At 41.1% G+C, this 26652-nt stretch overlaps 1 protein-coding gene across 1 annotated transcript; it reads right to left on the bottom strand.

The window, feature by feature from the left end:
- Nucleotides 1-1029: 1029 nt before the first annotated feature.
- Nucleotides 1030-26530, bottom strand: sdha (succinate dehydrogenase complex, subunit A, flavoprotein (Fp)). The gene is made up of 15 exons (XM_088999759.1): nucleotides 26400-26530; nucleotides 24090-24170; nucleotides 23212-23373; nucleotides 19613-19756; nucleotides 18137-18301; nucleotides 17877-18025; nucleotides 14999-15123; nucleotides 13787-13955; nucleotides 11940-12135; nucleotides 11698-11869; nucleotides 9258-9376; nucleotides 9042-9153; nucleotides 2383-2513; nucleotides 2197-2310; nucleotides 1030-1391 (listed from the first exon to the last, which is right to left on the bottom strand). Exons 1-15 carry the CDS (start codon nucleotides 26460-26462, stop codon nucleotides 1305-1307), a joined length of 1989 nt encoding a protein of 662 aa, XP_088855885.1. The 5' UTR covers nucleotides 26463-26530; the 3' UTR covers nucleotides 1030-1304.
- Between the last annotated feature and the right edge of the window lie 122 nt (nucleotides 26531-26652).

The raw sequence follows: 26652 nt of genomic DNA, 5'->3' as shown, positions 1-26652 counted from the left end.
CAGACAACGTTAGACAAGAATCTCCTTGGACCATGATGTTTGCATATGACATTGTGATATGAGAACAGGAAACAGGTGGGGGGGGGGACTTGAGAGCCCTGGAAAGGAGAGGAATGAAGATCAGTCGCAGCAAGACAGAATATACGTGTGTGAATGAGAGGGATCCAAGTACTGTACTGAAAATGTCTATTATAAGCAGTGGTGGGTCATGCATTTCAACACCAGGTCTTCAGTAGTGCTAAGTCTGAATCAGTCCGGAATGAAAAAAAGTGTGGTTTGATTGAAGTCCACTAGAGGCGACCATTAGTCAGGAAATAACTGAGCGACCTTACTTCATGTCCATTTTTTCTTTAAAAGTCGGTCTTGAAAATGGCTTTAACAGTAAATCTCCACTAAAACTATTCAAACTGAACCAAACACTTTCATAATAAAACATCAACAGTAACACACACATTTTGGCCAGGGAATCAAGACTTGTGGCTCCAAGTGTATGTACAGAATATCACTGCATTTCCAATATTTAGATTATTATGCTGTTAACTAGTTTCATAGGAGTTGAACAGTAATTCTGTTCCTATGTAATCTTTCTTTAATTGATATGAAACCAAACAAGTCAGGGAAAAAAAGAAAGACAAAACAGGCAAATAACTAAAGTCACCATTTTAAATGACAACACCAAATAAACCTTAATGTACACTTACAAACCTTGATGTATCAATTAAATATTAAATTCAATCAATTGTTTTCATCAAATCAACAGTTCAGTCTTTGACATACCTCAACCCGAGGCACCAATTTATACCCGGCGAAAACTTTGAGAAGTTAAAAATCTGTCAAGAATTGAAGAGAAAGAAAAGCAACACAATCCTTCACCACAAGTCAGATTTTTTTCATGTGCACATTTTTGTAATTGACATATACAGTATATAGTAAGCTTCATTACTTGGAACTGCAAACACAACAACAGATCACAAATGTATTTTAGCCAAGGCATCCGTGAGTAAAAGGAGACAACATTATACTTGTGCGTATTGCATAATCCATTGTGTTTATTGTAGATTTTCCTGTGGCTTTAAAGCAACAAAACCTTGTTTAGGCTGCAGCTAATCTGAAACGTAAAAAAGGCACCATCACAATAGCAAAGCTGGAGTGATGGAACTTGTTCGAGATGGGACGGGGACATACATGCAGGCAATCTAAGGGAGAGTTTCCCTTTACATACTGTGTACAACATGATTATTGTTTTCCATAAATAGTTTGTGAATGAACATTTGCTGAGCACTGTCCTGATTGGAAGGGTTTTCTTAGTAAGACCGGATGGCAGGAGGGACATGGGCGCAGTCCTGTTCGTCCAGAGAGTGGTCGATGACGGGACGGTACTCCAGGGTCACCTGTGATTGAGCATTATGCGAATTGAGCATGAATTAAAGATGTCAACAGACATTTTGGTGACCATCAATCACAGTTTTGGCACATTAAGTGACTTCAATTTCTACATAACGGGTTAAGCCGTCATGTCGCATCACTGTACGGCTAGTGAGAAAGGACCGATTACATTTGCGTCTGCAACAGAAGAGGTGCTTGAACAGCTTAATGCAAGATTGCATGGGAAATCTACAAATACAGTAAGGTCTCATTATATCGATATTCTCGGGAGTCCGAAAAAATATCGATATAACCGGGACTATCGATATATCCGACCCTGCGCGCATGTAATTTTCTCCTTGCGTTCATAGAAATAGTATCATAATAAGCGGTACTATCGATATAACCGATATCGATATAACGAGACTTTACTGTATTCTAAATACTGTATTCTCTTTCCAAATTTGAAGCAGACAATTGGTGAAATAGGTCAAAGCTATATGTCAACCCATTTACCACATTTCGTGGGGATTTAATATGATTTGAAAATGCCAAATAATAAAAATAAGGTCGCATAACACCATGCAATCAAAATAAATACTTAGGCACGAGTCCAAGTAGGAAGCATATCCCGAATTTGCCACACCCATCGACAAACTCAAGAAAGCATCTTTGTATCTGGAATGTACTGTACATGTTAGATAATACTTAACCGCAAAAGGCTGTGGCTATGCAAACATATGCTCTCTCGTCAGTCGGGTATTAATAGCATTGGAATTCCATCCCTGCATTTACATTCATGCATACTTTCACGCATGCAAGGTACCGTACCTTGCCAGTTTTGGGGTCGACATAGGACATAGTGTGTTTCCTCCAGTGCTGGTCAAAGGGCTTTTTCTTTTGACCCTGCAAGGGCTTTGAGTAATCATACTCGTCAATGCGATCCTGTGATCCAAAAGAGAAAGAATCTCAGAGGAGGAAGAAGAATGCGCCGTCCCAATCCTCCGCAACACATACCTTGAAGTCCTCTCTGGCATGAGCTCCTCGACTCTCCTTCCTCTGTTCAGCCGAATGAATGGTCTGGACAGCATTTAGCATCAGATTCTGCAGCTCCAGTGTTTCCACCAGGTCTGTGTTCCACACAATGCCTGACGAGGGCAACAGTCACAGTGTAAATTAGAAAAAAAGGAGGAAAATGGAGCAACGAGTTGCAGTTGGACATGTCATGAAGACAATTTCAAACCACATCTGAGAAAAAAAAAAAAGATACGTCACTCAAAAGTCAATCATTCACACAGACGAATCAGAATCAGAAAACCTTTATTGGTCCCACAATGGGGACATTTGCAGTCCACAGCAGCAATTTGAAAGGGGATGTGGTGGGGGGGGGGTGAAAGGATAGAAAAACAAGATATTCTAAGCATAGTAAAAATTAAAAATGTCAGAAGACTGAGATGTATACTGTACATAGTGCAAGTATCAAAAAATGTATATTGGTACATGTAGCTTCAGGGATTGAGCGATCCCTGTGTTTCGGCACCCGCAAATTTTCTTTTGGGATCCGACTCACTCACGACGTGTGCACTCACGCTGCTCAATTGCAAATTTTGCCCATTTGTGACATTTTTTTTCCACACAGTGAGAAACAGTCCGCTTGAGGTTTTTTTTCCAAATGTGATTTGGGCCTCTTTCACTTATGGGGAGAAAAAAATGGTGTGTGTATTTGATGCGTCTACAGCAAGTGTATCACTCTTTTTTTGCCGCGGGCCACATTGTAGTTGCGGTTTCCTTTTGGGGGCAGTTATGAATTTGGGGATGGTATGAGAATTCAATACCATCCATATATTACATACAGAGCGCACAAGAAATGAATGAATAGCTAGTTTTCAAATTTCAAGTAAAAAATAATGACTGTTATTGTGGTTCAAAAGGGACAATTTGAAATTTTGGTTTGGACTTTAGCAAGCATCATGGAATTTTTTGATTCGCTTTCGCGGGCCGAATAAAATGATGGGGCGGGCCAAATTTGGCCTTGACGTTGACACCTGTGGTCTGTAGCAAGGGTCCCCAAGCCCCGGGCCGCGGACCGGTCCGTGGGTCATTTGGTACCGGTCCGCGCAGAAAGAATACATAATTTACATAATTTCCATGTTATTTATTATCTGAGTCCAAACTATGTTTTATTTTGAAAAATGAAAAATCACCACTTGGAGCGCATTTCCGTGACGAGGAATGGGTCGCAAATCTCGCTTACTTGTGCGACATATTCAACCTGCTCAATGAACTCAATCTGTCACTTCAGGGGAAAATGACAACTGTGTTCAAGTTGGCTGATAAAGTAGCTGCATTTAAAGCCAAACTGGATTTGTGGGGATGGCACGTGAATAGCAGTGTATTTGACATGTTTCAAACATTGGCAGTGTTTTTGGAAAAGACTGAGCCGAGCCTTCATTGACAAACTGCCAAGGAATGGATCCGCAACCCATTTGTCAACAAACCAGGTGAATCCGGCATGCCTGTGCAAGAGGAAGAACAACTGCTGGAGTTCGCAAATGATGGCGGACTTAAAAGTATGTTTGAGACAACAACTCTGCCGGTGTTTTGGATTAAAGTGATAGCGGAATACCCCGAGATCGCCACAACAGCACTGAAAACCCTGTTGCAGTTTCCGACATCTTATTTGTGTGAAGCGGGGTTTTCTGCAGTGACAGCGACCAAAACAAAACTATGGAGTAGACTGGACATAAGCAAGAAACTTCAGGTGTCATTGTCTCCCATTATCCCTAGATGGGACCGTCTCATTGCAGAGAAACAAGCACAGGGGTCCCACTGATTCAGTTGTAGTGAATTGTATTTTTTATGCGCTTTGTACTTGTTTTTGTAGTGTATCTTATTTTGAAGGCACGTTTATACATTACCATGGTGACCATAGAGCGCTAAGGGGCAGAGACGATGTTACATATGTTGTTGTTGGCGCAGTTTCCATGCCTGTCGTATCATTTTATGTTGTTGTATTTATCCGCCAGTCCGTGTAAAATATTGTCTGACATTAAAACGGCTCGTGGCACAAAAAAGGTTGGGAACCCCTGGTCTATAGTATCGACAGCCACATGCACACCTTTGACCTGTAAGACACCAGAAGCCCAGAGTTTTCAGAGACGAGCACTTCCAACCCTTCAAATACATATAATGCCGTAATTTCCGGACTATAAGCCGCAACTTTTGTCACAGGCTTTCAACGATGCGGTCTATGCAACGATGCTGCCAATTTATGCATTTTTTCTAACGGCCGGCTGGGGCGCTCGAGCACTAAAGGTAAGAGTGAGAGAGGGCGAATGAATATATGTACAGAGGAAGACGCAAGTTGAATGTAACTATGCGTGTGAACCGTGCATTAAAGTGACCATCCGAGTTGAATGGGAGGGAGGCTTGGATAACCAGCAAGGAGAAATCGTTGACCTAAACTGCTCACATTCATCTTTGGCAGTGCATCCTGATAGTGTGGAGCAGTGTGAAAAAAATCAACCATCACCAACACGGGTTTCGAAAAGCGGTCTGTTGCGTGACGGAGAGAACAGCACAAGCTCGGGAGTGACTTTACCTCAGGATGAAAGTGACACTTAATGCGACAACAAAACAGAGAATGAGAGAGAGTGTGGTGAGGAATATCGGACACTATTCCAATCCGAAGAACATGAGGACGGATCTCAGTGACTTGCTGTTTTTGTAACCAGCCTTGTTAGTGAGTGCTAACGCGTTTCTTCCGTGTCTCAGTGACTTTTTGTATCGAAAACTTTTACTGAAAGCTAACGTGTTGCTGATGTTTTTGCCGTGTCTCAGTGAGTTTACCAGAATGTTTTTTAAACAGCCCTGGTTGGGCTAGGTTGCTACCGTAATGCTTGTTGTTTTGCTGCCGCGTAACAGGCATTGTTTTTAAAAAAAAGTTAATGTTCTTAAAACATTTTCTGTCTACCGCCTCTTTATAAACATGTTATGTTTCAATTTGGGCACATGCGGTTTATAGACAGGTGCAGTTTATGTATGTACAAAATGGTTTTTCCTTTGAAAAGGTACTGGGTGAGGTTAATAATCAGGTGCACTCTGTAATCCGGAAATTACAGTAATCGTCCTGCGTCCTCATCCTTTTAAAGTGCTTACATTTCACCAGTACGCACCAACTCCCAAACAAAAACAGTCACCTTTCGTGACTGGCTGGATTGAACAACAACTACAACTGTTCAATTGTATACCAAGATTCATATTCTCGTCAACTTTATTGACAAGTGTACTCTCTAAACAACATACTGCACTGATGAAATTTCTTTCCTTTCAACCACACGAGAGAGAGGAGCTGCTGCGCGTACCCATGCGCCCATCATTGATCAACAGTACAGCTGATATCAAATGACAAAATAATACAACACAACTCATAAGACAAAAACAGCTGTGCAATCTTGAACACTTTTTTCTACATACACTTTGCTGTTTGGAACAATTCCAGACAAAGGGGACAGAATCAAAGTGTCTAGTGGTCCAAAGATCATTTTCATCCTGAAAATGTGTACACATCTTCTATAAGCTACATTTGAAAGCAAGCAAGACCCACCTCTCAACACAAACAACATCTGGTAACGACACTCACTGGCAAAGTGTCAAGTTTTTTGGGGACAGAGGACTAGTGCTCCTCCCTCTTGTCTGGTTAAGCAAAGTGAAGTCACTCCTTACAGTATACATGCATGAGACTGGTGGTGAGTCGTGATTTGGTCTGATGTAGTATATTTTCAGAATACACGAGCAAAACAGTCTGCACACATTTGTGTGAGTCATGAGTAAAATGGTACTCGACCCAATCCGTTAGGGATGAACAAAAACGATGCACAAACTGGATGGATGCACAATGTATTGGTACTTGTTGTTCTTTCACAAAAGCTATTGAGCAGTGCCTGGCCAAGTCTTGATAGCAATGATTTTACATCCAGGAAAGTATGCAGTTTTTCACAATAAGACGAAAAAACATTCTTATACAGTGATACCTCAGCTTACGAACTTGATTGGTTCCCAGAAAGTGTGTGTAAGGCGAAGAAAACACACTTTTCTACTAAATAATCCTTAAAACTACACAAAATATACCTTATGACTGAAGTTCTGTTTGTAAGATCAGAGCATTGTCATCAAATGGTGAGTATAGTTTTTGCTTTTTTGAATGTTGCTGTGCCGATTACCATTTTGTGTTTGGGAGCCTTTTACGGAGCGATTTGCTTGTTCTGTAGCCACAAAGGGACATATGTCTTCTTGTGCCGGTCCCAAGACCGGATAAATACAGAGGGTTGTGTCAGGAAGGGCATCAGACGTAAAAGCTTGGCCAAAACAAACATGCGGATCAAACCTCTAAAGATGGAGGACACTGATTTCCTGTGGCGACCCCTTGAAGGGAAAAGCCGAAAGGAAAAGAAGAAGAAATGTGCTATTGTATTGTAATTGAAGAAATAAACTGTACTATATAATAAAGTCATTTTATTTAACTTTGTGATGGTTGTTGGTGTCGTTGCCTCTTGATGATATCTGAGTGAAGTTGCCATGCTTTCTCGACGATAATACCCTCACACACTGTCCCCTGCTAGCTGCTTTTCATTAATCCAAATCAAAATAAGTTCTTCAACCTCTTCTATTGCCTGGGACCGTTGTTTAGACAACACAGGAACACCCTTAGCCACATGACTTTGCATACTGGTACTGGGACACTAAGTCACACAAACGCACATCTCATTCATGTTTTTCGATGATCTCTTTCTTCTGCATGACCTCGATCTTATTGGTCCCATAATAGCAAAAGTACTCCACTTGATAGAAAACCACACCTGCACTCAAAGGGGGTGTGAAAAACTAGTCCGCCAGACACCGTGGCGCTGTTCGACCGCCTGGTTTGGTGTTTATCTGCCGAAAACTAGTCCGTCAGTGGTTTGGTTCGTCCACTGAAAATTAGTTTGTATGCCAAGATTATATTTTCGCAAATTAAATGTTCGTAAGGCGAATAGTTCAGGAGCTAAATCGTTCGTAAACTGAGGTATCACTCTGTATTTGGGATTTATGCGATATCGGTACTACTCAGCTGGGTATTGGAATGAGTATTAGGGCCCAAAAATGTATCGACCTTACTGGTTGGACAAATTCCATGTGCCCTTGAGGACCCTGACATGGCCAGGACGAAAAATAAAATCTGACCCGAATCCGACATGCAACTTCTGGAGTTTGAACATACTTTCCAATTTTCTTTCTTGAACAGAGGAAGCACAAGTCCATTGTCCCAATTTATAGGCACTGCCCGTCCGTTGGATGATGTAGAGCAAGGGTAGAGAACTCCGTTTCCTCAAGAGACAAAAATGGCCTGTTTTAGATCCCTTCCTATTCTAATACACCCGATTCCAAATAATCACATCAGCAGCAAGTGCTGTCGAAGTTTGAAACCATCATGAGGAATTGAATCAGATGTGTTGGTGTAGGGAGGGATTTAAAACAGGCAAAATGGTTCTGGAGGAACCGGTGATCCTGACTCCTAATGTAGAGTCCTGTCAATCAGGGAAAACCCACAAAATCCAGAACCCATATGAAGTCAGAACAAATGTCATCCCTGGCGCTTCACCACCCAAAACTATTAAGTCATCTCCATAACTTCAGCACCAGAAATAGGAGATACCAGTTAAGACTGTCGATTCTGCTTTCTCAATGCAAGGTGTGCGAGTGGAATTTAGGTCTTTGAATTTACAGCATCGTAAGTCAACATCAGCAGCACCTCATCTCCACTTTGCACAGTGTTACGAGAGCACTGCTTTGCCCACTGAGACACCAGAATTTTGTCACTGCTGCCCAGACGTCAAACTCCTCCCATTGCCCGAATCGGTCTGCCCGGGCCGACCAGTATCTTCCCCCACCATAAGAGCCGTCCCACATCAGCTGACAGCTCTGCCTCTCCCTTCACCAAAACAGGGAGTAATAATTAGCCCCACACCTGCTCAGTCCCTCTCGCCGCGGGCAACTCCAGAGTCCAAACTATCTTGAGCGCACTGTTACTAAACACTGAGCTATGTGTGGATGTGACAACTTGAGCTCCTTCCCTGCAAGAAAGGTGACATTTCAAGTCCCTTCAGCTCGTTTCTGTCGCCAGAGATTGGACCAGGCTCACAAGGCTCACAAAGCACCCAACCCCTATAGTCCCTCCCGCAGGTGGTGAGCCCATGAGAAGAGAAACTCATGATACCCTTTAGGGCAGTGGCAGACCAGGAGGCATGGGTGCAGGCCCAGCCTCCAGGCACTTGCCAGCAAGCTCCACCTCCAAGCTCCAGTGAACTGTGTCTGGGCAAGGGAAGAGATGAGCCGAGCTTTGTCTTGTCACTCACCACGGACCGTTTTGCAATGATATGATGCTTCCGGGGGCATAAAGTTCCAGACAACTGAGCTACTCCTTACTGGGACACAACACCACAGTAAGCTTATGGCTCCGTATAAAAATAATGCTGAGAAGTGAAGCGCAATAGGAATAAGAAAGACAGTGTACGCCTGTGATTTTCTTGGGAGAAAAAAAAAATGAAGGGCTTTTTTATGTGATTCCAAAAATGTGATCGTTTGTGTGCATAAAATATATTTGATATGCACCAAAACTTGGTTGACATGAAATCTACCTCTGTCAAAAGTCTTGATATCTTCCATGGTCTGGTAAATGACATCTAATTTGTCACATCCTTCCTTCAGAACAGAACCGGTACGGAACACGGCAGCATGAGCTTGCATGGCCTGGGTAGAAATACAAAAGGGAATTAATTCGACATAGTATGTCTTTGAAAGTGTGTGTGTGTGTGTGTGTGTGTACGTGTGTGTGTGTGTGCGCGCGTGCATACCTTCTGCATGTTGAGCCTTATTTCAGAGGTTCGCGTGCTTCCATTGGCAAACCTCATCTTATCAAGGTTGGCCACAGACTCTTCACCTGCATTGGACTGAAGAGGGGAAAGCGCTTCTCCTGGCGTGGGCGGGAGAAGAAAAACAAACACACATCAGCACAACGTTAAGCTCACCTCAATTCACTTTTAGTTATAAAACACCGGAATTATATGACCACAACAAAAACACAACAAAAGTGATATAAGACAAAACAACAATGTTGACAAAAAAGTATGGTACAGTAAAGTCTCGTTATATCGATATTCAAGGGAGTCCGAAAAAATATCGATATAACCGGGACTATCGATATATCCGACCCTGTTTGCATGTAATTTTCTCCGTGCGTGCATAGAAATAGTATCGATATAACCGGGACTATCGATATGTCCGATATCGATATAACGAGACTTTACTGTATTACAATAACGGTTGTGAGTTTCATAGTATGTTGATTGCTGAACTAGTTCTATAGTAGGTTTTTTTATATTGACAAGCAAAGGGGTTTGTCTAATGTGCTCCAGAAGGGAGTTCAGTCATTATGGAGCACAAAGAGTAAAAGCCCTACACTGTCTCAAATAAAAAATAACCCCTTTAAATATTGACAGTCAGTGACTTTATTTTGAGTGTAAATTATGCGGGTCATGAAAGAAATAACATTGAAATATGAAAACCAGGTATGTTTTGTTCTGGATTAAAAACCAAAATGGCCACTTAAAGGACAACCGACGTCTCCGGACAAGTTGTGTCCATAATTTGTAAAATGGCTTCAAATGACTTCTACTGAGCGGATTTTACAAAGATTCCACCGCATATAGCTATATTTTACGTTTTAAGACTGACGCTGAATATTCCGGAAGTCCTCACCCTACGTCACTGAAGGAACGCCCCTGACCGAAAAAAGGACACATTGTAGCAGTCCTTCCATCACACCAATGCATTTTGCTGTACTTGTTTGGTCTGAAAACTTTGTGTTGCACCAAAAAGAGGCAGAAGAGGGCGACAAAGCTCCATCTAAGGAATTAATCAGCCTGTGGAAACGAGCTTTGTTGCCATTTTCTGCTTCTTTTTTGGTGATACATTTCCCCTCCCATTGCCTCAAAATGCCACTGAATAAATTTGTTAATCAATTGCAAACATGTATGCTTTCCTCTTCAGAACTATTTGAATCATATTCATAACTGGATGAGTAACAAGAAAGCATATTCTCTGAATCTGAAGCCATTGTTTTGATTCTCCAGCAAGGCAAGACGTCTTGGGGTGACACCACGAAGAATGGGGCTTCTGAAACTGGCCACTTCCGGGTTAATTTTTTTTGCAGACTTTGGACACTTTAAGTCATTTTTATTGGTGTTTTTCATTTGACTATAAATATCATACTGTGTGTTTTGGGTATTTTAGATGATATAAAACGTTTTTCTGATGTCAGTTAGGAAACAAAAAAATGATTGTCCTTTAAGTTTTCCAATTCCAATTGAAAATAGCAAGCATCAATGAGTGATTGGTTCACAATATCACTTGATTATAAATTAAAAAAAAAAGAACAGTAATGAACGATTTTCTCAAACACACTAGCTAAGGGTTGGCAAGACGTTGCTCACGAGCCGCATTCGGCTCTGTCGCGCCACTAAGTGGCAAATGTGGAGTTAATTTGAATGTTTGCAAACATTGCCTCCAAGATGGTGTGCATTGTAATGACGTCACTGTTGTTTCCAAAGACAACCATTCAATTCTCAGTCCAAATCTCTTGCCATCGAGCGTGTAACCAAAAAAATTGCTGTTTTTTTCTGAAAGGGCTGTTTACCAGACGGAATTATGTAAAAGACAAGATCTCTGTGTGCACTTTCTATTCTAACAACCCAAGGCACAAGACTATTACGACTCAAAAGCATGTTTTCTGCCTCCAATATGCCTGTGCACGTTATGCATGTTCCATTTTTTTTCAAATCTTCAAAATATTACTTACATTAAAAATGTTTTTTCTATGTTGCATTCAAAGCAATACTGTAATTATTGTTTTGTATTGTTATTTTTTTTAATAATTATTATTAGTATTGTTATAATGTTGTGTGTCATTCTCCACAGGACCGATATCGATATAACGAGACTTTACTGTAATAATAATAATAATAATACATTTCATTTATAAGAGCCTTTCAAAACTCTCAAGGTCACTTTACAGTCACAGGATCGGTTTTTCTGTGGATAAGCAGCGGCAGTCACACAATATATATAATAGATATATTTATATAATAATAATAATAATAATGCATTTTATTTCAATGTTGTTGTGTTTGTGACCCCAAAACCTCTCGTGTTAATACCATCAACACATTATAGCTTCAAAAACAACCTTGTCATAGTTATTTGGATTATGACACCATTCATCCCTCAAGGCCTCACCAGGTTTGTGCTCCTCAGCAATGGTGAGAGCACAGGCTCGGCCAAAGACCACCAGGTCCAGAAGAGAGTTGGCCCCCAGTCGGTTGGCACCATGAACACTTGCACAGCCAGCCTCTCCGCAAGCGTACAGTCCACGAACCACCTTATCCTCGCCGTGAGTGTGAGTGATGACCTGATGAGCGGAAAAGATCCACAATGCTTCGAGTTGCAGAAGAGTGGCGTGTGAAAAAAATGCAGCTTACTTGGCCCTTGTAGTTTGTTGGTATGCCTCCCATGTTGTAGTGGACTGTGGGCAGGACCGGGATGGGTTCTTTAGTGACGTCCACTCCGGCAAATATCATTGCCGTCTCAGAGATGCCAGGCAACCTTGTGGCGAGCTGCTGAGGAGGCAGGTGGTGGAGCTGCAAATATACGTGGTCCTTCTCTGGACCCACACCCCTGAAGGGACAAACAGAAGGGACACAGAAAAAAACAGTCAACATTTCTGAAATCTAAAGCCTTTTGCGTTCGTTTTTAATGCTTCCTCAAGACTGAATTTAGAGTTTATTGCCGGCAATGGAGGATTACGTTGTACCGCCACACGCTCTACTTTTGTGTTTCTCTACATCTGATTCAGGGCAAGAAGAGGCCAAAAAGTTTCCCGACTTCGCTGCAGAACAGTCGTCGTTCCCACACAGCTATGCTCTGTATGTGTTTCAGTTATGTGTGTTTCAGTTATGTGTGTACAGTAGCAAACGTGTGATGGTTTATCATTACTGTAACATCGATGCTAATTTCAATTTAGCCCTTCTGTTGCATTTTTCATGTGTGCATTTAGCTCAGACTTTTGTGAGAGCAAATTCTTTGGTTTGGATCAAAGTTATGTTGTTGAATCTACAGTTTAATTTTTTTTTTTTCTTTTGTGTCAGCTTTGCACCAAACTTTAACTGGGAGTTAATGGACAACCGACGTCTCCGGACAAGTTGTATCCATAATTTGTAAAATGGCTTCAAATTACTTCGACTGGGCGTATTTTAATAAGATTCCACCGCATATAGCTATATTTTATGTTTTAAGACTTGTGCTGAATATTCAGGAAGTCTTGTTTTTGAGTTGGTGACGAGCCCGTACGTCACTAAAGGAACGCCCCTGACCGAAAAAAAAAAAGACGCATTGTAGCGGTCCTTCCATCACGTCATTGTATTTTGCTGTAATATTTGGTCTGGGGACCTCGTGTTGCACCCAAAAGCCGCCCGAAGAGGGCTTCCAAGCTCCATATAAGGAATTTATCAGCCTGTGGGAACGGAGGTGGCCACAGGAGGTCGCCATTTTGTGCCTCTTTTTCGGTGAGAAATTTCCCCTCAATGTTGCCTCAAAATGACAGGGAATAGCTTCTTTAATCGATTGCAAACATGTATGATTTTCCTCTTCAGAACTATTTGAATCATATTGATAACTGGATGTGTAACAAGAAAGCATATTCTCCGAATCTGAAGCCATTGTTTTGATTCTCCAGTTATGCGAGACGTCTTGCAGTGACGTCACGAACAATTTCACAGCTCAATATTTTGCAGATTTTGGACACTTAACTCATTTTTATTGGTGTTTTGCATTTGAATAAAAATATACTGCGTGTTTTGGGTATTTTAGATGCTATAAAACGTTTTTCTGATGTCAGTTAAGAAACAAAAAAGTGACGTCGGTTGTCCTTTAAAGTTTACTGTTGGTGGCTTGACACGAGCACACAATAGCTTTTATTTGGAGAATTGTACTGTTTTTGTGTTATTGTGATTGAGAGCAGTCACAGAGAATACATTAAAAGTGTGCTTTCATGAAATTAAATGTGATTACAGATTGTGGGAAAGGTAAAAGTACCAAGTTTAAGTAAAAAAAATCGTAATAATAAAAAAAAAAAAAAAAAAATCTTTGTCTCTTAATACTCCACAAACTGGACTGTGGTTTTCGCCAAAATACCACCAAGCAACATCGTCAGGATGCCTTTTTGCCAACTAATTTTTAGAGAGTGACATAGGCATTGAATATTTTATTGACAATAAAATGGTGCCAAAAGGGTTAAGGAGTGGCAAGCTTTGAGAGGGTGATCACTTACCTGCCCTCTCTGATCTCAATGGTCATGGAGCGAGACACCACGTCTCTGGATGCCAGGTCTTTAGCGTTCGGCGCATAGCGCTCCATGAAGCGCTCGCCCTCACTGTTTATTAGGATACCTCCCTCGCCACGGCACCCCTCGGTGATCAGACAACCGGCTCCATAGATCCCTGGAAAGATATAATAGTTATTCAGCAAATAAACATGTTTGGTATTAATAATAATAAAAATAAACAACTTCATTTAGAAGCGCCTTTCAAAACTCTCAAGGAAACGTATTTTTTTTTAATTTAAAACAGATTATTTTCTTATAGACAGTGTATTTTAGGTGTTCAAATACCTAACATGTTTTGGCATATACACTTCCGCCTTCGTCAGAGTGTCACGGATGTTGTGACACACCTTTTTCAGCTGGTGTTAGTATGAGGGCATGACTTGCCTGTCCAATCTGACAGGTAGGTCACGCCCTTATGGCAGTTCCTGTATTTTGTTTTTCTATTTCTTTCTTTCCTTTCCTCCTCCTTTCATAACTTTACTGCTGTGTTACTTCCGGGTAGAGTGAACGCTGGCACGAATGGCTGCCACTGCTCTCCCGCACACAAAAAAAAGTTCTTATCCTGTGACTGTAAAGTGTCCTTGAGAGTTTTGAAAGGCGCTTAGAAATTAAATGTATTATTCTTATTAAATGTTCCGGTCTAAATCCAAACTGGTCGAGAACTGAGGTCAGACTGTACATGAAAGTGTACAATGTAGAATATCAGTTAAACATAAATAGTGAGGTGAAATGTGATTATTTCGATACAATTAGCCGATAAAATGACTAGAACAGCCGACAAATTCTGTAGTTTTTATGCAATTTTGTTTCTTTTTCTTTTTGAATCATTTCCCGACACAGACGTGTAACATCATATGAGTCATGCATTATTTAATAATCATAAATTATTCATGACTCCGTTACACACACACACACACGTGCACAAACACACACGCACGCACACACACACACACACACACACACACACACACACACACACACACACACACACACACACACACACACACACACACACACACACACACACACACACACACACACGCACACACATACACAATACCTGTTTGAGTTGTGCTATAGCTCATGTGTTTTTGTGAAAACAAAAATTGAGACTTTTGTATTTTAGTTGTATGTTCACCATGTGTGTTGTCTTCTCACCAGTGGGATGGAACTGGACAAACTCCAAATCCTGGCAGGGTAGACCTGCTCTAGTTACCATTGCATTTCCATCGCCGGTACTTGTGTGAGCAGATGTGCAGCTGAAATAGGTTCGACCATAACCCCTGGAAACAGAAATTGTTTGGTTTACATCACATAGAGCGCTGTGAAGTTATTTGACCCCTTCACGATTTCTGTGTTCTTTGCACGTTGATGACACATCTCACGGAGACAATGCAAGGGCTAAAAAAAAATGCATTTACTATATCCCAATGTAATTTATTAAGATAAAAAAAACCTACCAGGGCCAATGTGAATAAGAAATTGCCCTTTGAACCTAATAATGAATTGTGCCACCCTTGACAGCAAGAACTGAAATCAATTTGTGAAAAATGGTGGTGAGGATAGGAGGGGTTTTGGCCCACTTTTCAGCACATTATTAGATCAACTGCGCCACATTGGAGGGTGTTCTAGCATGAACTGACTGCTCAATATCACATCACTGCATCACAATTGGATTCAAATCCGGACTTTTTTTGTTTTTAAATACATTCAGAAGTGTGGAATTGCTGGTGTGTTCCACATCATTGTCTTGCTACATGATCCAAGAGCGCTTTGGTTTGAGGATACAAACTTATTGTCGGACATTCTCTTTCAGTATTTTCTGGTAGACATCAGAATTCATTGTCCCATCAGTCATCAAAGTGTCCTGGCAGGCACAGAATATCAGACTGCTACTGCCGTGCTTTAACTCTTGGTATGATGTTCTTTATATCAAATGATGTGACCTTTTTATCCTAGACGTAACGGAGTGCACATCTTCCAAAAAGTTAACTTTCTGACTAATCAATCCACAGAATGTTATTTCAAAAGTCTTGAGGACAATGAATAGGAGCACATGTGAAAACGAGATTTTGTATTATTTTGGAATTGATGTGGTTTTGGCCTGGAAAGTATCCCAGGGATGCCGATTTAGACTTTCTTATGCACTCGTCGTGAACACTGACTTGAACTAAGGCCGGCAAGGCTTGGCATTATTTGGGAGTTCTTCTATGTAATATTGCGACTTCATGAATGAGTCCTCATAACACTCATGCAATAATTTAAGTTGGTCAACCACACCTGGAAATGCTTCCCACTGTTCTCAGTTTTCTCCATTTGTGGATAATGGCTCAGACAGTGATTTTTCTGAAGCCTCAGAGTCTTGGAAATGGATTTGTAACTTTTTCCATACTCATACATTAAAAAAAAAAGTTCAAAGATCAAAATTAGACTCAGCTTTCCTCAAACTGTCGTCCATCACAGTTCATTTGTGATTTAGAAATGGCTGGTGGGGAAATTACTTTTCCCACATATTGAAATGGTTTTTTTTTCTCTTGCTTAAAGGACAACCAACGTCACTTTTTTGTTTCCTAACTGACATCAGACAAACATTTTATAGAATCTCAAATACCCAAAACACGCAGTATAATATTTTTATTCAAATGCAAAACACCAATAAAAATGAGTTATTAAAGTGTCCAAAATCTGCAAAAAATTGAGCTGCGAATTGGGCATTTTCAGACAGTCCCACCCCCAGTTCGTGACGTCACGCCAAGACGTCTTGCATTGCTGGAGTATCAAAACAATGGCTTCGGATTCAGAGAATATGCCTTCTTGTTACACATCCAGTTATGAATATGATTCAAATAGTTCTTAAGAGGAAAGCATACATGTTTGCAATTGATTAAAAAATTTATTCCGTGTCATTTTGAGGCAACATTGGGGGGAAATGTCACACCCAAAAAGAGGAAGAAAATGGCCACCGAGCTCCTGTGAGCTCGGTGGCCATTTCAGGCTGATAAATTCCTTACATGGAGCTTGGATGCCCTCTTTTGGCTTTTTCTGGTCCAACACGAGGTTTTCAGACCAAACAAGCATTGACGTGATAGAAGGACTGCTACAATGTGTCCTTTTTTTTCGGTCAGTGGGGTTCCTTCAGTGACGTCACGTACGGACTTGTCACCAACTGAAAAACAAGACTTCCGGAATATTCAGCGCGAGTCTTAAAACGTAAAATATAGCTATATGCGGTGGAATCTTTGTAATATACGCTCAGTAGAAGTTATTTGAAGCCATTTTACAAATTATGGACACAACTTGTCCGGTGACGTCGGTTGTCCTTTAATAATCCATCCATCAATCCATCCATTATCCGTATCGTTTATTCCTCATTAGGGTCACAGGGGTGTTGAAGCCTGTCCAAGCTGTCTTTGCGCAGTAAGCGGGGGACACCCTGAATTGGTTACCAACCAATCGCAGTTAATACATTCAAAATTAAGTAGAACATGATAAAGTAAGGGGCGGCCCGGTCGTCGAGTGGTTAGCACACCGGCTTCACGTTTTTTTTTGGTTCGCGTCCCGGTCCAGCCTCCCTGTGTGGAGTTTGCATGTTCTCCCCGGACCCGTGTGGGTTTTCTCCGGGTCCTCCGGTTTCCTCCCACACTCCAAAAACATGCATGGCAGGCAGATTGACCACTCCAAATTGTCCCTAGGTGTGAGTGTGAGAGTGACTGTTGTATGTCTTTGTGTGCCCTGCGATTGGCTGGCAACCAATTCGGGGTGTCCCCCGCCTCGTGCCCGAAGACAGCTGAGATAGGCTCCAGCAACCCCCGCGACCCTTATGACGAATAAGCGGTACGGAAAATGAGATGAGATAATAAAGTAAGTTGGTATTTTGAAACTGCAGTTTTTTCCTTGGGTAGTTTGTGGGATATTAAAATGGTTCAACTGAAACGTTTGTGCAAAGAGCACAGAAATCAGGAAAGGGGGCAAATACGTTTTCACAGCAATGTACTCATTGAAAAATAAAAGTACCCAGTTGTTTGTGTGTGTTTACCCAGTAGCAATGACAGTATTCTGAGCTCTGAAGCGATGGATAGATCCATCCTCCATGCAGAGCGCAATCACGCCTTTGCACTCGCCATCTTCCATCAGCAGGTCCAGCGCAAAATACTCGACAAAGTAGCTCGTGTCGTAACGCAGCGACTGAACATAAAACAAAATTAAGACAAGGCTCCATGTTCAAGGTGCCCTGATTTAAGGTTTGTCCCCAAAAAATCAGATTAAAAAGTGGTCCCAGTAAAATGCGTAGAATACCCGTCCGTAAAGAGTGTGAAGGAGCGAATGTCCAGTCCTGTCCGCAACACAGCAGCATCGGTGGGCTTGGCCTCCTTTGCCGTATTTGAGACTTTGACCTCCAAATGCCCTTTGGTAGATTTTACCATCTTCTGTGCGGCTAAAAGGCATGCCAAAGTTCTCCAACTAGGGGAGAGTTAAGGAGATTTAACATGTAGTTCTGAGGTCACCTGATCAAAACTAAAATCCATCTGAAACTACAAATACATGTTTTCAGAATGTGGGAGGAAACCTGCGAAATCACACAAAGGCCCACCCGGGTGGGAGAAGTTAATTTCTTTTCAGAATTCAATTCAAAAAGGGAAGCTTTCATAGAAAAAAGGCTCTGAGTCCAGAGTGTAAAATTTTTTCATTTCTTTTTTTGGTTCACAAAATGTTGAGTTTTCCATCTGATAAAAGCCACAAAAACAGCAATCCAAAATAGTAGATTACCGGTACTGGTAAGTACAGTAAAGTCTCGTTATATCGATATTCTCGGGAGTCCGAAAAAATATCGATATAACCGGACTATCGATATATCCGATCCTGCGCGCATGTAATTTTCTCCTTGCGTTCATAGAAATAGTATCGTAATAAGCGGTACTATCGATGTTTTAATGTTTAAGTCGCAAAACGCAAATATTTACACGACGAGGAGCTCAAGTACAGTATATGATAGTCATGCTTGTGCCAGCACTTAGATTTTAACGTGGAGTCCCCCCTCCCACACACATACCAACCGAGACTCCGCGGAAGGCGGGCAATTGGAACACTGGCCATACCCTGCCACATAAGTTTTTCAACCTCGTCTGTTGCCTGAGACCGTTGTTTAGACAACACGGAAATGCCCTTAGGCACACACGCACCCTTAATAGCTTCCTTGTTCTTAAGGATGGTAGCAATGGTCGACTTAGCAGATAAGGATACTGGGACGCTATGTCACACAAACGCACACCTCGTCTGTTTTTTTTTTATGATCTCCATCTTCTGCTCGACCGTAATTTTCTTTTGTGTCATCTTCGGCTTACCACTATCCTGTGGTGGGGTCTTTTTCGGTCCCATAATAGCAAAAGTACTCCACTCGATATCAAACCACATTTGCACTCAAAGAAAGGGGGTGACGAAAACTAGTCCACCATCCGCCGTGGCGCTGTTCAACCATGTGGTTTGGTGTTCATCCGCCAAAAACTAGTCTGCAGGCCACCGTGGCGCTATGTGGTTTGGTTCGTCCGCCGAAAACTAGTTCGTAAGCCAAGACTATATGCTCGCAAATTTAATGTTCCTGAAGTGAAAAGTTTATGAGCTAAAGCGTTCATAAGCTGAGGTATCACGGTATTATGATATTTTTATTCTTATTATGATACAATTCTTATTATTATTACTATTATTATTATTATTATTATTAAATAATAACAGAAGCTTGTAATGATAAGAATTTAAACCAGTATTGGTCTTTACCTCCACGACAGCTGCGGGAGCCTGCTCTGTCATGTAGTGAATTGCATCCTGGTCCCCGAGCCAATCAGAACCCTTCACAGTGTCGTAGAAATGCCACCTCCAGTCATCATTCTCCATGTTGCCGAGAGCAGCATTGATTCCACCCTAAAAATGCAGTATAGATTATTCAATTAATTTCAACAATATGGCTAGTTTTCCCAATTATGTTATATATATATATATATATATATACATATATATATATATATATATATATATATATATATATATATATATATATATATATATATATATATGTGTGTGTGTGTATATATACACACACATATATACACACACACACACACATATATATATACACACACACACACACACACACACACACACACACACACACACACACACACACACACACACACACATATATATATATATATATATATATATATATATATATATATATATATATATATACACACACACACACACACACATTTATATATTGTGATGTCACGAGACGCTGTGTCCTGGAGGGCAAATCCCCCTAAGATGGCTCCACCCAGAGAGAGTCTTGGCCCCATCTGGTGGAAGGCAGCAATTAAAACCACACACCTGCAGCTGATCAGGGAGGGATTGGCAGGCAAGGCTCATAAGGCAGAGAGCCTCTGAGTGTGGAGCTTGGGGGAAAGACAAGCTCGATTGCTGTGCTCTGTGAAGAAGTTGATTGCGGCGTGGAACTCATTGCCAGTTGTGACCACACGACAGGACACTGGATTTGGACCTTGCGAAGGTGGCTAGGCTACATGAGGAGGACGTCAAGAGGGGTGAGGCCTAGAGACTCTTGGAAAAGAACTCCGTCTTCAGTTTTACCTCAGAAGAGACTTTATTTTGATTTAAGTATTGGAAGAGACACTATTCAAACCTTTGTTGCTTGTGAATCCCGCCTGAAACCCTTTATTAAAACCTTTGTTTGCATTCAAACCTGTCGCCCATTGCACTCCTTGTCCTGTCCCGCTAAGAGTTAGCCTCTCATGGCATTACTATATATATATATATATATATATATATATATATATATATATATATATATACAGTGAGACCTCAACTTACGAACTTAATTGGTTCCCAGAGTGTGTAAGGCGAAGCGTGTACCTCAAAAAAAATTCCCATAGGAAACCATTAAAATGGGAATAATGCGTTCCCGGGTTTCCATAAAATATAGTTTAACTAAATAAGCCTTAAAACTACACACAACATACCTTATTCTATGTATAATAAATGTGCTATTGTATTGTAATGAAAGAAATACACTGCATTGTATCATAAAGTCACAAAGAGAGCCACATTACATGAGGACTGTAAAGAAATAGACTGTGCTGTAAAATAAAGTTTTATTTACCTTTTTAATGGTCATTGATGGCTTATGGAAGGAGTGTCACCTTCCATAAGGACTGTTGGTAACTTAACCTCTAGTGTGGCTTCTCTTCTTTTTTCTTGGGAGACTCCTCATCATTTTTGCCCATTAAAAACCTCTTAATTGACACCTGTTGCTATCTGACTTGTAAGGTCTTACGAAGTTGAGGCATCACATTATCGTTCATCATGTTGATGATTGTCATAGCCAGTCTTGCACATCATTCCACTTTGCCAACATTGCCTTCTCCTCCTCGCCCTCAGATGTTCTCGAACCATCCGTTGCTGGCTTTAAAATCCTCAATAAGCGCCGAACTTTCAGGTTGGCGCATGGCGATATCGGCGTGAATTAGCCGTGCTTTCTTGCATAAAATAGCTTTACTCACGCTGTCGCCGGATAGCTGCTTTTCGTGAATCCAAATTAACAGAAGTTTTACAACTTCTTCGATTGCCCGAGACCGTCGCTTTGAGAGCACGGAAACACCTTTTGCAACAGACGCACCTTTGATGGCTTCTCTGTTCCGGAGAATGGGAGCAATGGTTGACTTAGCATAGCCGTGCTCAGCCACTAAATCACACAAACGCACACCTTGTTCTCAGCGACGGTGATTTTATTTTGTGTCTTCTTGGGCTGAACACGAGCCTGTGGTGTTTTTTTTTTCGGTCCCATCATAGTAAAATTATCAGCAAAAAGCTCCAAGTAGGCGATCGACGTGTGCATTCAATGAGAGGCGGTGTGGAAAGTAGCGCCGACTGGAGCGCTGTTCGGTCGTGTGCTTCCGCCGAAGATCACTCCGCCAGCCACGGTGGGTGTGTATTATGAAAATAGTGCTTATTATAAGGTTTAATTTTCATAAATTTGACGTTCTTAAGACGAAAAGTTTGTAAGATAAGGCGTTTGTAAGTTGAGGTCTCACTGTGTGTGTGTGTGTGTGTGTATGTATATATATATATATAAAATATTGGAAGCTATTATTACATGCAACATTTGTAAAATGAGTACTCTACCTGTGCCGCTACAGTGTGAGACCTTGTGGGGAAAAGCTTGGTCACACAGGCAGTGTTAAAGCCAGCCTCAGACAAGCCAAAAGCTGCCCGGAGTCCTGCTCCTCCAGCACCAACAACCACGGCATCAAACTCGTGATCGACAACAGGGTACTGATTGGAGATCTGAAGAGAGCAAATAAAAGCACTTTATTCGAAGAAAATAGATGTACACTGCCTTCAGACCGGTAGTGCAGTGGTTAGCACGCCGGCTTCATAGTGCAGAGGTCGTCGGTTCGCGGCCCGCTTCGGCCTCCCTGTGTGCCGTTTGCATGTTCTCCCTGGGCCCGTGTGGGTTTTCTCCGGGTCCTCCGGTTTCCTCCCATATACTTCACGCCAAGACGTCTTGCATTGCTTGTGAATCCAAACAATGGCTTCAGATTCGGATAATATGCTTTCTTGTTACACATCCAGTTATGAATATGTTCCAAATACACTGTAGTTCTGAAGATTAAAGCATACATGTTTACAATCATTAAAGAATTATATGTGCCATTTTGAGGCAACATTGGGGGAACATCTCTGACCCAAAAAAAAAGGGAGCTAATGGCCAGCTCCGTTTCTTATATGGCGCTTGGCTGCCCTCTTTTGGCGGCTTTTGTTTAATGCAGTTCGGCGCAGGATCGGATATATCGATAGTCCCGGTTATATCGATATTTTTTCGGACTCCCTTGAATATCGATATAACGAGACTTTACTATATATATATATATATATATATATATATATATATATATACATACATGTACGAGACTTTACTATATATATATATATATATATATATATATATATATATATAATATATATATATATATATATATATATATATATATATATATATATATATATATATATACAGTAAAGTCTCGTTATATCGATATTCAAGGGAGTCCGAAAAAATATCGATATAACCGGGACTATCGATATATCCGACCCTGTTTGCATGTAATTTTCTCCGTGCGTGCATAGAAATAGTATCGATATAACCGGGACTATCGATATAGATATAACGAGACTTTACTGTACATACATATACACATACATATATACATACATATACACATACACACACACATTATATATATATATATATATATATATATAAGCTGTTATTACATGCAACATTTGTAAAATGAGTACTCTACCTGTGCCGCTACAGTGTGAGACCTTGTGGGGAAAAGCTTGGTCACACAGGCAGTGTTAAAGCCAGCCTCAGACAAGCCAAAAGCTGCCCGGAGTCCTGCTCCTCCAGCACCAACAACCACGGCATCAAACTCGTGATCGACAACAGGGTACTGATTGGAGATCTGAAGAGAGCAAATAAAAGCACTTTATTCGAAGAAAATAGATGTACACTGCCTTCAGACCGGTAGTGCAGTGGTTAGCACGCCGGCTTCATAGTGCAGAGGTCGTCGGTTCGCGGCCCGCTTCGGCCTCCCTGTGTGCCGTTTGCATGTTCTCCCTGGGCCCGTGTGGGTTTTCTCCGGGTCCTCCGGTTTCCTCCCATATTCCAAAAACAATATTACCGAAAGAACATAGATGGTTTGAAAGGGGAGTAAAAGAAGCGATTTTCATAAAACAACTAAATCCTTCATTAAACCGGTTTGGTGGGGAGAGGTTCAATTTGCATCGTTCATACAATAGCCTGCTTAGGCAACATAGGATTAGTAGTACTGATGAGGTGATACCGGTCAAAATAGGGCAATCAGGCCAGTCGTTAGTCAGAACGACAGGAACTATCAGTGGAGCAACTGCAGGGAGTAGTCCTCTGCTCCCCCCAACCTGAGAGCAGGGACCTATCACAGCAGAGTCCGGCACCGCCATGTCTGAACAGTAGGGATATATATATATATATATATATATAGGGCCTAAACTACCAGTAAGACTTTAGTTTGCTGACGTTTCTTGGATAAGAAGCGAAACATCCGACACATTCAAAGAAGTACAGATGACGACTGAAGAAAACTTTTCATCGACAGCTATTCAGTTGTTTTTGTGTGTGTGGATGATTATTTTAACTCACATTATCAGAAACTTTTGCATTTTTCTTGCCATAGATGGAAAAGTGCAAATTCCTCGAACCTTGAACTCCTGCCACAGGGACCTGAGAGCAAAAAAAAGAAAATACAGGTATTTATTACAGAAGAAGAAAATACCAGTATTTATTACAGAATATTACAGACGATATTTCCAATGAAAAGTGACTAACAGTGTCATCAACTAAAGTTTTTATTGAAGGATGACCTCATAACTCCACTGCTTTCTGACGAAGGTAAAATATGGGCTTCAATGCTGTTGGCAGAACGGAACACAATCCTAAATTAAGATTCGGGAGGGTGACCATAAAAGATGCGTCCTACTGAGTCCCTCACTGAAGCAATGTTTTCTCCCGAAAGAGCAGTGTGTACAAGTGATTGACAATCGATGAGAAGGTTTCTTCAGCCATCATCAGTACAAAGTTGAAGGTTTCGGACGTTTCGCCTCCTACCCAAGAGGCTTCGTCAGCGAACTAAAGTCTGACTGGTCGTATTGGCCCTATTTATATATCCCTAATGTCCAGACATGGCGGCGCCGGACACAGCTATGATAGGTCCCTACTCTCAGGTTGGGGGGAGCAGAGGACCACTCCCTGTGGCCCCACTGATTGTTCCTACATTCCTGACTAACGACTGGCCTATTTGCCCCACTCCCACCGGTATCACCTCATCAGCATTACGAATGTTGCCTATCCTGTTTTGCCTAAGCAGGCTATTGTATGAACGATCCAAATTGAACCTCACCCCACCAGACCGGTTTAATGAAGGATTTTGTTGTTTTATAAGAATCGCTTAAGTGATTGACAACTTTATCAGACGAGTACGGGTTTGCTTGCAACGAAATGGTGGACATTTGGAACACATCTTGGGAAAGCCGTAAATTGACTAAAAATTGACAGAAATATCTGGAACTATGGTGAATGGTCTTCCATGGATACTATGGATACTTTTGCTGTTATGGGACCAAAAAAAAACCCACCACAGGCTCGTGTTCAGCCGAAGAAGACACAAAACAAAATTACAGTCGAGGAGAAGAAGGAGATCATTGAGAAACATGAACGAGGTGTGCCTTTGTCTGATTTAACAGCCCAGTACCAATATGCTAAGTGCACCACGGCTAATTCACTCTGATATCGTCATGCGGCAACCTGGAAGTTCACCCTTTATTGATACAAGGGATCATTCCTCGAAATGGTGAAAGAAGAAGGCTACGTTCCTCAGCAAGTATTTAATGCTTTTTTGGAAAAAGATGCCTAACCGGACTTTCATAACAGGAAGAGAAGTCTGAACCCCATTCCATCAAGCCATCAACGACCATCACAAAGGTAAATAAAACAACTTTATTATACAGTGCAGTGTATTTCTTTCATTTCAATACAATGGCACATTTTTTATACATAGAATAAGGTATATTGTTTGTAGTTTTAAGGCTTATTTAGTTGAAAATTATATTTTATGAAGACCTGGGAATGGATTATTCTCATTTTAATGGTGTCCTATGGGAAATAAATTTTTGGGATACACACTTTTCGCCTTACACACTTTGTCTGGGAACCAATTAAGTGCGTAAGCCAAGGTCCCACTGTACAACAGTAACGCGTTTTGACATGCGTCAAGAGTAAGTCATAGATGGATGTAATCTGGTAATTTTTCATTTTTCAAAATAAAACATAGTTCGAACTCAGATAATAAATAACATGGAAATTATGTAAATTATGTATTCTTTCTGTGCAGCCCGGTACCAAATGACCCACGTACCGGTACCGGTCCGTGGCCCGGGGGTTGGGGTCTCTGGTCTATATCACTGGTCTAGAGAATTATGATATGCGTAATATCTACATATAATGTACTTCTCAAATAATATAATGGGTCTACACACAATGTTTTAGTATGTTGTGCATCCTAAGTATTTTAAGTACGTACTTTAATGCTCAGTGAACTACTAAACTGAAAACAAAATCTTTAATCTTTCCTACAAGGACAACGAAGTAAACGGGTTCTTGTCATTTAGCAGAATGATTTCTGGTCAGACATAATTAAAATACAAACATACGTGATTGGTCTGAATGTAACGGCAACAAAGGATATGCTTTGTTTGGGTTTCAAAGGCCTAATTGCACTGCAGAGCTTGAGTCACATTGAAGCAGCCCTTCGCTACACAACGCAGCTTATGCAAGACAGACAACAGTTACGAAAGCAATGCAACTACAGTGATTGTGATTCGCAGTACTGCTAAAACATTGATTTGCGACTTATCACAGAAAGTAAAGAATAATCCTAAATGTAGTCATACTCACGGCTTTCCTGCAGGAAAGAAACTGCTTTGAGAGGAGGCGAGAAGCAGCTTGAACCCCAGCCATGTTTTCAATCAGAGGAGCGTCGCCGACACTTCGGAACCAATGTGGAAGGCTGACTTCTTCCGTGACACTGGAATATTCCATTATCCAATGAATAGGGGAATCATGATATATAAGATCTTATTGAAACAATTAAAAAAAGTTTACAGCGTCTTATTTTACTCTGTATGTATTTTGTGAAATAATTTCATTT

This window comes from Hippocampus bargibanti, linkage group LG06, assembly GCF_051943395.1.
Source record: "Hippocampus bargibanti isolate YZ-2025 linkage group LG06, ASM5194339v1, whole genome shotgun sequence".
Taxonomy (NCBI): domain Eukaryota; kingdom Metazoa; phylum Chordata; class Actinopteri; order Syngnathiformes; family Syngnathidae; genus Hippocampus; species Hippocampus bargibanti.
The sequence above is the reverse complement of the archived record's forward strand: the minus strand, read 5'-3'. Positions and strand labels throughout refer to the sequence as shown.